Raw genomic sequence first — 13,101 nt, 5'->3', positions numbered from 1 at the left:
GGCTTCATAATGGCCACGTTCTCAGGCTGCGCTGTCCTCCACCTGCACCCACTGCCCCCGCAGCAGCCGGGCGCTCACAGCAAGGCTCCCAGGCTGGACTCGGTGCTGGGGGCCGAACACCAACACAGAGTCCCTCCCACCGAGGCCAAGGGCTTGCAAAGACATCTCTGAGCACGGGGACGCCCCTGCCCTGCTGGCACCCAGACTGCACAGGTGCCGTGTCCGCAGCCGCTCCAGCCCACAGGGCGCAGGGCAAGGCAGCGGGCAGTGCCCCATGATTTGGGGTGGGATGAGGGCACCAGAGAAGCGCCCAGCGCCTGAAGCCACCTTCCCCACCAAGGAGCCCCTCTCCCTCCCCATCCGTCCTCCTGCCACCCTCACCTCCCCTGCAACGGGCTCATCTTCATTTACAGGTATAATTATTATAGCAACGATTTAGCATTTATTTACCATTTATTTTACTGCATCAAAATTTTTATTGTAAAAAATGTCAAGATAAAAAAATATGTTGACAAACATAAAAACCCCTGCCCTCCGCGGGCCCGCACGCCCCGTGTCGCGGCGGTGAGCGTACGGCCACGTGACAGCCCGCACGGCGCAAGGGGCGCGGCGCGGCGCGGCGCCGTGACGTCACGTACGGTGGCGCCCCGTGACGTGAGGGAGGCGGAAGTGGCGGGGGTTGCCGGGGTAACCAACGCCGGGGCGGCCTGCGGGGGGGCTGCGGCCTACGGCGGGCTGCGGCCATGGGCGAGCTGGGCCCGGACGATGGGGCCGGGAACACGTACAGCCTGCGGCCCGGCCTCCAGCGCCGGTGAGCCGGGGGGCGGGCTGGGGCCCAGGGGGCGGGGGGGCCCTGGGGGCTCTGAGTCTGAGGGAGCAGCTCTGGGGATGTGGGGGCTGCGGTGGAACTGTCGGGGAGGGGGTCCCTGGGCATGGGGGGCTGGCGTGGGGCTATGGGTGCTGAGTGGGGGTGTTCGGAATGGGGGAGCTCCCAGGGTTTGGGGACTGGGGGAGGCACTGGGCTGCCAGACCAACTTTGACCAGTGGGGGACGCTGCTGGAGGGGCAGCCTCTGGTGGGGCTGGTTTCACACCTGTGTTTATGGGTGTTTGGCTTTTGGTAGGGCTGGTTAAGTATATCCATCTTAGCCGGGCTTTTCTTCCCCCATGGTTTTTCATTTGTCATTTTTCTTTAATGTGTGAAAGCTAAATTTTCCCAGGTGGTGTTATGTATGTTTCTACACATTGTGTGAACTTTCTGGGCCTTCTGTTGCTGTTTTTTTGTCCTGATAGATTTAAATCATCCACAGTGAAAGAATGCATTCATGCAATACTGAAGGAGAAGCTGGCCAATGTACAGTACATCCCAGAAGAAATGCCTCAGCTTACAAAGTCTTTATCAGAGACAATAAAAGACAGACTGAAAGGTAAGGAGGTTTGCTGGGGAAGTTGTTTCTTTTCTTACTGTGCCCTCTACCTTTGACAAAATCCCTCTTTCCTACTTTATTCTTGAAATCTATTTCTGCCCCATTGACTGACTCGAGTCTACCGTTATGAAACATTCTGGCCTATATAGATACGTTACTTGCCTGCAGAACTAGAAACCTAATTCAAGCAGACAAGATTTGTTTTCATATATACTGCCTGGTGCGGAATGTCAGCCCTGGAGGGGCAGCAGGGGGAAAGTAGCTGCATTAGAGAAAGAAAGAAGAAGTGATGCTTCATTGCTTCTTGCTTCAATAAACAGAACCGTTCCTGCTTTTTTTTCTGCTACAAGTTATATCAGAGTTGGGTCAGTGTGGAATAGCAGGGAGATCGGAACAAGGCCCAGGGCGACCAGCAAAGTGGGAGAGAGTTAGGAGCACAGTCAGCCAAGGAGGGGTGTAACTACACTCTTACAGCACTGGAGAAAGGTCATGGAGGTGCTGCGCTGGATGCCCTCCAACATTTTTGAGTTCAAGAACTAAACTTTAGGCTCCAGCAGGTGTTCGCTGTGTTCGGTGCTGGAACAAGTACATAGATGTGTGTTTGCGCGGTCACTTTTTTTTTTTTTTGCCTTCTTTCTGGGGATGGGCTGGTGCTCTATCCGCTGGGCGGGCCTGACATGGTGACACAGACATACCGTCACCCTCAGCAGGAACCGTTGATTTATGCTTCTCCCAGAGTTACGCATCTGCCTTAAAACCAGCAGCAGCTGTAGTCCCAGCATGTGTTGATGCCAAGCTCATATGCACAGGGCTTGGCTTCAGTAATCTGTAAACACAGTTGCAGCAGCCTGAAGCGAGACTGGCCCGGTGTGGCCGTTGTATCTGCTGGCATCTCTGATAAGCATTGACATGGTGCATGTTACCAGACCCAGCATGTTGTGTTCAATCCTTCAGTGGAAGCAGTGTGCCGGAGTCTTCCTGGGATGCTGCTTTATGGAAGGCAGGCATTAGCTTCTATATTTTATTTTAAACGTGCTTGCTCTGATTTGGCTTCTGGAACGTTGCCATGGCCTGACTGGATCTGGCCTGCGCCCCAAAGGTATTTCTCTGCTATTGTAAAACAACTGCGTATCTTTGCAGACACATAACGGAGACCCACGTATGCTTTTATGTGGCCTTTTATTCCAGCTCAGAAGCAAAAGAAACACCTATGTGGCAGAAAAACCTCTGCAATACCCTTGCATCAGAACAGTTTTAAAATAAGCCAAATTTCTCAAATGGGATTTTGTCCACCAGCAGCCTTATTTACACTCTTTCCATGTGTTCAGGTCTTGAAAGTTGTCGAAGTAGAATGCTTGTGTATGGTGTGGCTGTTCAGGGTTGTCTCCTGCCTTACATGCATCTTTTGACAGATGCCAAATACCCTGTTCACCCTTTAACTCTAATAAGACCATGGAAACCTAGGAAAATGAAGCTGTGAGGTAGTCTGTCTGCTTTGCCAATTGCGTGGACTTGTACAGGACACTGCTTTCTAACCAGAAATCTTTAGCTTTTTGTGACCTGTTTTGGGTTAATATTTTAAACAAGTTGTTGCTCTCACTATTACTTTTTTCTTTCTCTCCAGAGGAGGGATTTGACAGGTACAAAATGGTGGTGCAAGTTGTCATTGGAGAGCAGAGAGGTGAAGGAGTGAAGTAAGTTTTGCATTTTCTAATTGTATTTCTGTAATTTTTGTTGGGTTTGGGTGTTTGTTTTTTTTTTTTCTTTGGAAGCTGCTTCCAACTTTCCTTGGTACAAGGAAATCATAAAGTGTAAAGCACTTTCTTTTCTCTTTAAGTGGCAAGTGAGGGCTTGGATTGTGGCTGATTTAATTACCTGGTGCTAATTGGCTGTATGGTGGTTCTTAGCAAGCTGAAATGCTGAAAAGCATTTGTGAGGAGTGTTGCAGAAAGGCATTTTACCTTGTATTCATGATGAACTAGAGCACACACCCAGTCCATTCTCAAGGCCCTTCTGGAGCACAAGCCGTGGTAGTTCACTTCTGTCTAAAGTCAGGTTCCTGTAAGTACTTCATTTGCATTTAATCCCCCCAGGTATGCATTTTTCAGAAGTTTAAACTTCTTTTATTCCCATGCAATACTGTCATGGGAATCAAGCCTTAGACTTGGTTGCTGAGCACTTGCAATCTAGCTCCAGATGCCTGCAGTCAGACAAAAGAATTCCTCTTGGCTAAGGTAGTGGGCTGTAGCTTTCCATTAATAGTGAGTAGGGAGAAGACAAAAGTGAACAACCCACAAGGTTTATGTGCTTTATCTGCTGGGCTTATCTTTGTTATTGTGGCTGGTACTCCAGCAGAAGATAAGTGCAGCAGAGCTGTAATCAGATCTGCTGCCTCCCTGTTCTGGAGGTCAGGCAGGAATATCTGTACCTGCTGTTCAGGCTTTTGTCAGGAATGTCTGTCTGCAGGCAGACTGCTCCAGAAGCACCGTACCAGGGTGAACAGTTCAATCAGGTGGTCTGATCTGAAACGGGAAGCTCAGCAACACAGACTGACAGGGCAATTGGGGAAATTCTCTGATTTGCAGTAGACAGGAGGCAAGACTGAAGCATGATCACTAATCCTCAATGCAAAATACTGAGTAACCAGGATATTCCAGAGGCAGAGTGGAATACTGGACTGAAAAAAAAGCAGAATGACCCTGAGGGCTAAGGTGATGGAAAAAAAAAAAGGATTAAGTTCAACAGTCTTAGAACACTAAGTCATACGTGTGGGGACTAGGAACAACACGCTGTGCTACAAGCAGGGATGCCATCAGCTGAGACTGACTGGGGCAGGCAGGGAGCTGGGCATTTGCAGCAGAGAAAGGAGAGTGTTAGTGACGTTAGACAAGGCAGTAGCGAGGTCTTGTCTGTAATACCGTGTTACAGCCTGGTCGCTTGTCTTCAGGGTAAGGCTTGGACTGAAGCAGGTGTAGAAGGCCAGCAGGATGGTCAGGGAACAGAGAGTATAGATATGAATCATGGAATCATAGAATCATTTAGGTTGGAAAAAACCTGTAAGATCATCCAGTCTAACCATTAACCTAGCACTGCCAAGTCCAGCACTAAACCATGTTCCTAAGCCCCACATCTACGCATCTTTTAAATACCTCCAGGGATGGTGACTCAGCCACTTCCCTGGGCAGCCTGTTCCAACACTTGACAACCCTTTCAGTGAAGAAATTTTTCCTGATACCCAATCTAAACCGCCCCTGGTGCAACTTGAGGACATTTCCTCTTGTCCTATCACTTGTTACTTGGGAGAAGAGACTGACACCCACCTCACTACAACTTCCCTTGAGGTAGTTGTAGAGAGTGATAAGGTCTCCCCTGCACCTTCTTTCCTCCAGGCTAAACACCCCAAGTTCCCTCAGCTGCTCTGCACAGGACTTGTCTTCTAGACCCTTCACCAGCTTCGTTGCTCTTCTTTGGACACACTCCAGCACCTCAGTGTCGTTCTTGTAGTGAGGGGCCCAAAACTGAACACAGTATTCAAGGTGTGGCTCACCAGTGCTGATACACTATTTCTGATACGAGTCAGGATGCTACTGGCCTTCTTGGCCACCTGGGCACACTGCCGGCTCATATTCAGCCAGCTGTCAACCAACACCCCCAGGTCCTTTTCTGCTGGGCAGCTTTCCAGCCACTCTGCCCCAAGCCTGTAGCGTTGCCTGGGGTTGTTGTGACCCAAGTGCAGGACCTGGCACTCAGCCTTGTTGAACCTCATACAGTTGGCCTCGGTCCGCCAATCCAGCCTGTCCGGATCCCTCTGTAGTGCCTTCCTGCCCTGAAGCAGATCAACGCTCCTGCCATGAAAGGACTAGAAGAGCTTAGCTCGTGGTGTAGTAACATGATGTCTGCCAAGGAATACGATAGGTCTCTATAAATAAATTGGGGGTACATACCACGAGGGTGCAGGAGGTGAAGGACAAGAGCAAATAAGCTAATTTAGCCACCAATACGCACAGGCCAGAAGTCAAATGTTCTTAAGCACCATAGCAATGAGGTTTCAAGCTCTGCTGCACAGTGGAGGTAGCAGGGTTGGTAGGTGATGAGGAGCTTGATCAACATACAGAGCAGGTTACGGCATGTGGAATTCTGCAATGGGGATCTAGGGTCAGGATTCAGGAGAATGCTCCCAGTTTCCTTTATCTGTAAAGGAAGCTCAGTTTGCTTTTCAAGGAAGGCATCTGTGATCACTTAGGTCCTTATATATGAACTCTGTGGGTAATGGCTGTTCTCTGTCTTTGTCTAGTATGGCTGCACGATGTTTCTGGGATGCTGACACTGACAGCTATGCTCACGATGTGTACATGAATGTAAGTATCTGCTGCTTTACCCTGGGAAAGTGTAAAGCTACTTGCTTTTGTATGAGAGGCAGAGTGACCTTAAATGTGGAGTGGAGAAAAACCAACCACTAAGACTCTACTGAAACAGTATGATTTATGTCGTCATTCCCAAAACATTTGTAAAAAATAAGTAAAACTTATTTCCTGAGTAGGTCGTACAGTACTATACAAAAGTTGTCATAGTCACCATTTTACAGGTGGGGAGAGGGAACACAAGAGATAAAGTCTTTTTTTATATGCTTTGCTGAACTGCTGCCATGGCGTATGGCTGAGCAAAAGTCAGGGTTTTCATGATTATTTTATTTTTATTTTATTTTAAACTCACGCCTAGACACCTGCAGGTGTCTGGATGGAGTAAACTGAGGCAATTTCTGGCATTCAGACACACTGCCCTGGGTTATACCACCAGTGAGGTGAATAAGAAACTAACTGAAAGACAGAAAATTGCAATATAAGGTTATGCTCTGGTCTAAATGTTCCCTTAGGTTAGCCTTTTCAGTTGGAGTAGCAAAGAGCTTGCCTTTACTAACATGGCGCCTTTCTCTGTTTTCCCCAGGACAGCCTGTTTTGTGTGGTAGCTGCGTTTGGCTGCTTCTACTATTGAGGATGGTAAACATTGCACAGAAGGTCAGAGGTGGGGGAGAATGCTTTAGGGTATTTCTTGTTAACATGCACAAAAGCATCATGTTCTTCCTTTAGTACCTAACAAAATAACAGCTCTACAAAGCATGTCCTACATCTGTTCTACACACTACGACATTCCTTCTTCCTTGTGGATTTTGATATAGCTTTAAGCACAGTATTATTACGTCCTTTATTTAAATTGCCCTTCATTTTTATATAGCGTGTTGGCTTTGTCCTAAAAGTGTATTGCCAATAGCCTTTGTTTCTAAGGCAAACTCAACTTTCATCTTGAAAGGGTTTTGTTGCTTTTATTTTTGTTAATTTTCTGAAATTAATGAAATATTTATAAGAAATGTAACATAATAAATCTATGTATTTACTATTTTCTCTCCTGTGCATTGACCCTTGCCACTTCTGTTTGTCCTTTTCCTTCACTCTACAAGGTGCACTAGCCTGGATGGCTTGCCTGTGCTTCTCAGATGAGCATTTTCTGAGGATTCTTTGTAAATTAACCATTAAAGCTGGCCTCTTATTCTGGTTATCCAGATTTGTTCCTGTGACTCCCATAACAATTGGGCTGTGGATCCCAGCTGTGTCACGCGAGATGGTATTAATGGATAGGAAGATGAGGTATTTAGGACATTAGGTCAGGCCAGCAGCCTGCACGCCCCACGACTGCCAAAACTCCTCCCTGCTGTAACTCCTCATTGGTTTGGTGCAATTTGGCACCCATGGACACTGTAATCACTGCTCATTGCCCTCGTCGGCAGATACTGCAGTGCTTTCTCTGTAATTGTTTTGGGATATGAGGGTGGATGTTTGGAGCCCAAATTTGTTACGGCTCCAGCCCCGGAAAGAAGCAGTAGAAAAGGCTGCTGTAGGAGGAGTGCTAAAGCTTCTCATATCCCCAAAAGTTAAGAGGACCAGGTTAGTTCCTGAGAGAGTGGGTGCCACCAGAGTGCATCTCAGATGCCAGTCGAGAGATGGGATGCGTTGCCCTGTGGCGATGCCTGTGCTCTCGGTGCTGACCGAGGAGCAAGCATAGCTGAACAATTTTAATGGCATGAATGGCTTTTCAAGTGCTGAAGGTGGGTGAGGTGAATCCTGAATCCCACCTTCACTGACTGTTAGAGCAGAACTCCTGTCCACACAGCTCTTGGAAGGCAGGGAAGTAACAAATTACAATGCATCTTCTAGAATCGCTCTTTTGGCTACAACCCTGGAGGCAGCACACTCCTGATTATGATGTTTGTTTGGAAGCGGCTTCCTCTGATTTTTCCTCTGATGGGAAATAGCGAGTGCCTTCCCTGGTTGCTTTGCTGGTACCTGTGGCTGTCGCTCGTGAAGGGAACTGCAGAGAGGATGCAATGGTGGTGTGCGGTTTGTGCGCAAGCCTGGGAGTGCAAGTTTTGGGAAACAGTGAAACATAAAGACATTTGCCAGGAGATGGTATGTGCCCTCAGACTTGTTTTGACACTTCTACCGAGTCACGGCGATAAATCACGGTTTTCCACCTTTCGCTTGCTCCGTTGTGGAGGTTTTTTAACAGCTGCTCTGCAAAGGCGTTGTACAAAGCAGGTCTGAGTCCGTGATAGTTCAGCTCCGGACACCCTTGGCGGTGGCCTGGGCTAGGTGCAGGGTGCTGTGCTTTCCCTGCGGGAAGACCAAGCAGCTGCCGGAGCGATTCAGGCCGGTATTCCTGCCTGGAGTTCCAGCGCGGGCGGGACGAGACCGGCCGTGAGGAGGGTGAAGGGCTGCCACGGAGCCACCGTGGCCCCGAGCTGCCAGCTCTGCTCTAGGGGTGCTTGGCTCCCTCCTTCCGTAACCCCCGGAATTTTCGCTGGGCAGAGGAAGGGCGGCGGGGCAGCGCTGTGGGCCGCAGCCGCAAACCTCCGCTGGGCCATTCCGCCGCTGCTGGGCCCCGGTCCGAGCGCGGAGCCCCGGGGCACCTGCGACCCTACGGGGCCGGGGTGGGGGCGGAGACGTTGCGAGCCGGAACGGAGGTTCCAGGCGCGGTTTCCCGGGGCGCGGCCGGTCCCTTCCTGCCGCCCCGGCCCGACACGCAGCGGCTCCGCCCGCCGCCCCGTTGGCGTTGGCGGGAGCGGGGCGGGGCCGGCGCCGGGAGCGGCTCCGGCAGCGGCGGCGGGGTCGGGCCAGACCGGGCCGGGCTGCGGAGGTGCGTGAGGCCGGCGGCGCGCTGGGGGGCGAGTCAGCGGGGAGCTGGGGGGCACCGGGGGGCTGGCACTGAGGGGGGCACTGGGGTGGTTGTAGGGTCTGGCACTGGGGCATGTGGGGCGGGCACTGGGGTGGCTGTGGGGGGTGACCCTGTGGGGAGGCGCTGGGGACAGGCATCCCCCTGGGGTGCTGTGTGGGGAAGGGCACAGCCGTGGGGCCCCAGGGGTGCCTGGCACCGGGGCTGGGGGCAGGCGGGTGGGTTTCGTTGGAGGCACATGAGGGGCAGCTCACGCCATTGCTGCGGGGTGAGGCAGGGTCCCTGCCCAGGACCTCCCTCCCGCGGGGTGGCCGTGGCACAGGCATGGGGCAGCCCCGTCTGGGTGGGGCAGGGGGGCTCTGGGAGGCGCTGACTGGTGGGACACGGGACGCTTGGCTTCAGGCAAGGGGGCAATGTCTGCTGGGGGGGACATGGTGAGCTGCTTCCCCTTTGTGGGGGCTTGGGGAGGGGCTGGGGCTCGGGCACAATGCTCAGGGGATGGCAGGACCGGCTGCGGGGGGGGAACAGGCTGAGAGGAGACAGCAGCAGATGCTTTGGGAAACTTTTGGAGTACACCTCCAGGACTTGGAGCGTGGGGACTTTGGGGGACATCCCCCCACCTCGAGAACACAGCCAAGGCCTGGGGAGAGAGGAGGACCACGAGGAGGTGGCCCTGACTGTGGAGAAGGAAGGTGCGCAGGCACACACCCTCTCTAACCCGCTTTTTGTGTCCACCAGAGTCCTGGCTGCGCTGATTAATGGTTGTGTAATTAGAGTTAAAGTCTGCAGGAATTCTGAGAGCTGCGACACTTCTCAGCAGCCCTTGCTCGCTGTGGAGGGAGGTGGAGGACGCTGCAGGTGGCCTTCCCTCCTCTGTCCCCACCCTGTGCTGTTGCAGCACAAGGTCCCCAGCCTGCGGCTGGCCGAGACTGGCGTGGTCAGAGGCAGGTACTGGTGGGGGTTCCATCTGCAGGACTCCAGGGGCTGAGGACAGCCACCGTATCTTCTTCTGAAATTCAGATGGCAAATATCTGTGCTTTATTTCCTGAAGAAATTTCCTGTATATACGGAATTATTAAAATTCATGACTTGGAAGTTTCTTGGTCCAAGATCTGGATTGTAATTCCCTTGAAATTACTGAAAGATGAGCCACAAACAATGATTGTTGAAGCAAGGATTTGGTATTGGTGTGTAAACCTACTAAAGGAGGTCGCCTCCTGAAGTCTCAAAAGGCTCTGTTGTTAAGCCCTAAAAACGAAACACGATGCAACACAGAAGTCAGGACAGAATGACCGCCCATCTTTGTACTTTACTGTCCCTGGGCAGGCTCCAAATCTTCTCTGATATTCTGCATAAACCCCACTCTTGCTGCTTTGCTAACTGCAGCAGAGACTTTGTCGCATGCCAGGACACTCAGTGCCTCGGGGTTATGGTGTACCCAGAAGGGCTGTGAATTCACAAAGGTCTTGCCAGCAGTTTCTCTTTTTTGTGTGTGTATTTGGTAGCAGCGCTGCCTAGGTGATCACACTGCAGTTTCAGTTGTGGTGGTGTTAGAATTATCTTAAGCCATTTGGGACCTTGTTGGTGAAAAGCAGCATCTTTTCGTTGTTTGCAGGACACTGGTACCAGATCTTCTGCATGCTCGAGCTCTGCTTGAGAAAATGTTATCAGCCTGCCTGTAGCAGTAGGGGAGGCAAGGCTTGGGGGTTTGTTTTAGCCAGTATAGCAAAGGTCTGGGTCTGGATGCCGTTGGACCACTGTGTGGCACTGACTGAACTGGAATCCCTTTGATACATTCATGTGGCTATTAATATGCTGCAGGATAGCTGCTTTTGCTCAATCGGAGTAGCTGAAGGAGTTTATGTTTTAAGTGTAGACAGGGCTCTGCCTGCCAGATCCTGCAGTAACCTTTGTGAGGGGCTTGAGGGCTTAGACTGTCTAGATAGAGCAGATGCTGACTGCGGGGAGAGCAGCCGTGCTGGGGAGAGTTGCAGTCTTCTCTGGAGGTGAGCAGGCTGGGTCATAGCCATTTGCGCTCAGTTTTCAAGCAGATGCTCTCAGTCTGGAGATTGGGGCAGAGCTGGGCCTGGCAAGCCTGGGAATGAAGTTGCCTTGGAGATTGGGCAAGGTTTTTAAGCATGGATTGGAAAGAGATCCAGATCTCTGCTGGTAATTATGTACTGGTTAACCCTCATCTTGTAAACAGGCTTTCATCAGTTTCTCCAGGAGTCTGTGATGAGTCTTCCATCATTAACCTCTTCCGAGTCTTTTTGTCTACAACAGATCTCTACAGGGATACACACCAGTAAGGTTAATTGTAAACTGGGTTGGAGGTGGGGGAGGACAGGGGGAAAAGGATTCTCTTCTCCCCATGATTGAGGAGGTCGTTTGGGTACTTTACAGCCTGGCAGGGGAATTATCTGAAGCGACAGGACTTCTTCCTTTTCTCTGAGGCTCTCGGTTACGTGCTGTCCATGTGTCAAGGCAATTCTCTGCAGACAGCTGGCAGAGTGCAAAGTTTAGTAGTATTTGCCTGCAGATGAGTCAGCAGAAGAGAAATGGCTTGCTCCTGTAAAGTGGAATGATCTTGTAGGCAAAGCAGCACATGACAGTCACATCTGACTGCCAACGCCTTCTAAGTTTAGAGGGATGATAGGGGAACCCGGGAGCAGGCAGTGCCACCCGGGGAGCTTGAGAGCTGTGGGTGTCAGAGGGGCCTCGCTGCTCCAGTGTGCCAGTCTTGCCCTGACTTGGATCTCGGGTGGGAAAGGCAGCAGCTTTGGGCTGGAGCATTTACTGAGTTGTTGCAGTCAGCTCTTGTTTTGCACGCTCTTCGAGTTTAAGTAGCAGGATTTATGTTGCCTGGCACATAAATCTGCAAGTGAAAAGCAGTGGAAGTAGCAGAAGAAATCCTGCTACTGCATGTAGGTCTGCAGATTATAATACTCTTCAAGAAATTCCTTGGGACAGAAAACTCATAGAATACAGATGGGCCAGGTTCTCATGCCATCAGTGTGCTTAGGGTGCAGAAATATCTCATCTGCTTCTCTGGTGTAGTGTGAGGCAAGCACACCACTAAGGCTAAACAAAACATCGGTACTGTCCATGAAGATGCAGACAGTGAGATATAGCTTTGGCTAAGCAAGAAGATTTGTTGCACCTTTCTGACCTTCTCCATCTGCCAGAGGCGTTAACTTTGGTGTTGCGGTTAAATTCCACCTCGGATGATGGTGTAGTTAACTCACACTAAGGGAGAAGTTTTAAATTCCTTCCTTGCCTATATTTTTTTTAATTTGTGGTAATCAATGTTTGTCCTTCTTCCCTCTCAGAAGTGGCTGCGTTTCAGTGGGAAATGACTTGACCTTTGTAGTATTACTCTCAGCAAAGTGCTGGATGATTTCTGAAGGCTATTATTGCCACAGTTTAAAGAAAATTCCTATTTCTCCCTTCGACCACTTCTCCTCCTTCATTCAATATCTGCACTTCGGGACTGAGAGGAGTGATTCCCTGACATGGAGAGCAGCTCTTCTCCTGCCTGGCAGTTGGTCACTCCTCGCAGAGCCCATGGGTGAGCCAGCTGGCAGGTGATGCAAGGTGCTTCTTTGATACAGGATGAGCACCAAAGAAATAAGTTTCAGAAGCAGAGCCCTAAGTATTTTGTCCAGAGAAGGGCAACGAAGCTGGTGAAGGGTCTGGAGCACATGTCGTATGAGGAGCGGCTGAGGGAACTGGGGTTGTTTAGTCTGGAGAAGAGGAGGCTGAGGGGAGAACTCATTGCCCTCTACAACTACCTGAAAGGAGGTTGAAGAGAGCTGGGGATGAGCCTCTTTAACCAAGTAATAAGTGACAGGACAAGAGGTAATGGCCTCAAGTTGCGCCAGGGAAAGTTTAGACTGGATATTAGGAAGCATTTCTTTACAGAACGGGTTGTTAGGCGTTGGAATGGTCTGCCCAGGGAGGTGGTGGAGTCCCCATCCCTGGAGGTGTTTAAGAGTCAGGTCGACTTAGCACTGAGGGATATGGTGTAGTTGGGAACTGTTAATGTTGGGTTGATGGTTGGACTGGATGATCTTCCAGGTCTTTTCCAACCTAGACAATTCTGTGATTCTGTGATTCTGTAAAGTGTCATGGAGACAGTGATCTGTCCATGGCTTTCCAGGGTGGGGCACGTCTTAACTTCGCTCCTAGTAAACAGTTTCTCATGTTTAGCACAGACTCAGTAATGCGGGAGGGTGATGCCTTAAACAAAATAGAACGATGTTAGTATTTTACAACAGGGGTCTGTCTTCTGGTTATGCCTGATTTTTATCTTGGAGTTTTTCAGAATGAGCTTTGAGAGTTACCTATCTTCTCTTTCCCCTTCCCCATCTGCTGCAAATGTAATTAATTTTAGAACAGTCAGTGTTTTCTGCATTTGGGTAGGCAAAGCTGTGTCCTCGCATGTTAAGCTGA

The 13,101-nt window shown here is 50.4% G+C and overlaps 2 protein-coding genes across 3 annotated transcripts in view; both read left to right on the top strand.

Moving 5' to 3' along the window:
• The first annotated feature begins 653 nt into the window (after window positions 1-653).
• DYNLT2B (dynein light chain Tctex-type 2B) lies at window positions 654-6,978 on the top strand. Of its 2 annotated transcripts, XM_074877361.1 has the most exons (6): window positions 654-811; window positions 1,292-1,425; window positions 3,050-3,119; window positions 5,720-5,783; window positions 6,370-6,440; window positions 6,881-6,978. In XM_074877361.1, the coding sequence occupies exons 1-5, from the start codon at window positions 744-746 to the stop codon at window positions 6,415-6,417; spliced, it is 384 nt and encodes a 127-aa protein (XP_074733462.1). In that variant the 5' UTR covers window positions 654-743; the 3' UTR covers window positions 6,418-6,440; window positions 6,881-6,978. The 2 variants fall into 2 exon arrangements, with proteins under 2 accessions (XP_074733462.1, XP_074733461.1); XM_074877360.1 differs by lacking the exon at window positions 6,881-6,978 and having other exon boundaries at window positions 655-811; window positions 6,370-6,819.
• PCYT1A (phosphate cytidylyltransferase 1A, choline) overlaps window positions 5,720-13,101 on the top strand; it is a 25,681-nt gene continuing 18,299 nt past the window's right edge. The window contains exons 1-2 of the mRNA XM_074877359.1: window positions 5,720-5,783; window positions 6,370-6,440. Coding sequence (XP_074733460.1) covers window positions 6,420-6,440 — 21 coding nt within the window. The 5' untranslated portion in view covers window positions 5,720-5,783; window positions 6,370-6,419. The remainder of the gene's footprint in view (window positions 5,784-6,369; window positions 6,441-13,101) is intronic.

This window comes from Strix uralensis, chromosome 9 (assembly GCF_047716275.1).
Source record: "Strix uralensis isolate ZFMK-TIS-50842 chromosome 9, bStrUra1, whole genome shotgun sequence".
Classification (NCBI taxonomy): Eukaryota; Metazoa; Chordata; class Aves; order Strigiformes; family Strigidae; genus Strix; species Strix uralensis.
The sequence above is the reverse complement of the archived record's forward strand: the minus strand, read 5'-3'. Positions and strand labels throughout refer to the sequence as shown.

Excerpts from the sequence above, each read along its gene's own strand:
- DYNLT2B (XM_074877361.1), top strand. The coding sequence starts at position 744 with ATGGGCGAGCTGGGCCCGGACGATGGGGCCGGGAACACGTACAGCCTG. Across the intron at positions 3,120-5,719 it reads CAGAGAGGTGAAGGAGTGAA|TATGGCTGCACGATGTTTCT; the intron begins GTAAGTTTTGCA and ends GTCTTTGTCTAG. Across the intron at positions 5,784-6,369 it reads CTCACGATGTGTACATGAAT|GACAGCCTGTTTTGTGTGGT; the intron begins GTAAGTATCTGC and ends TGTTTTCCCCAG.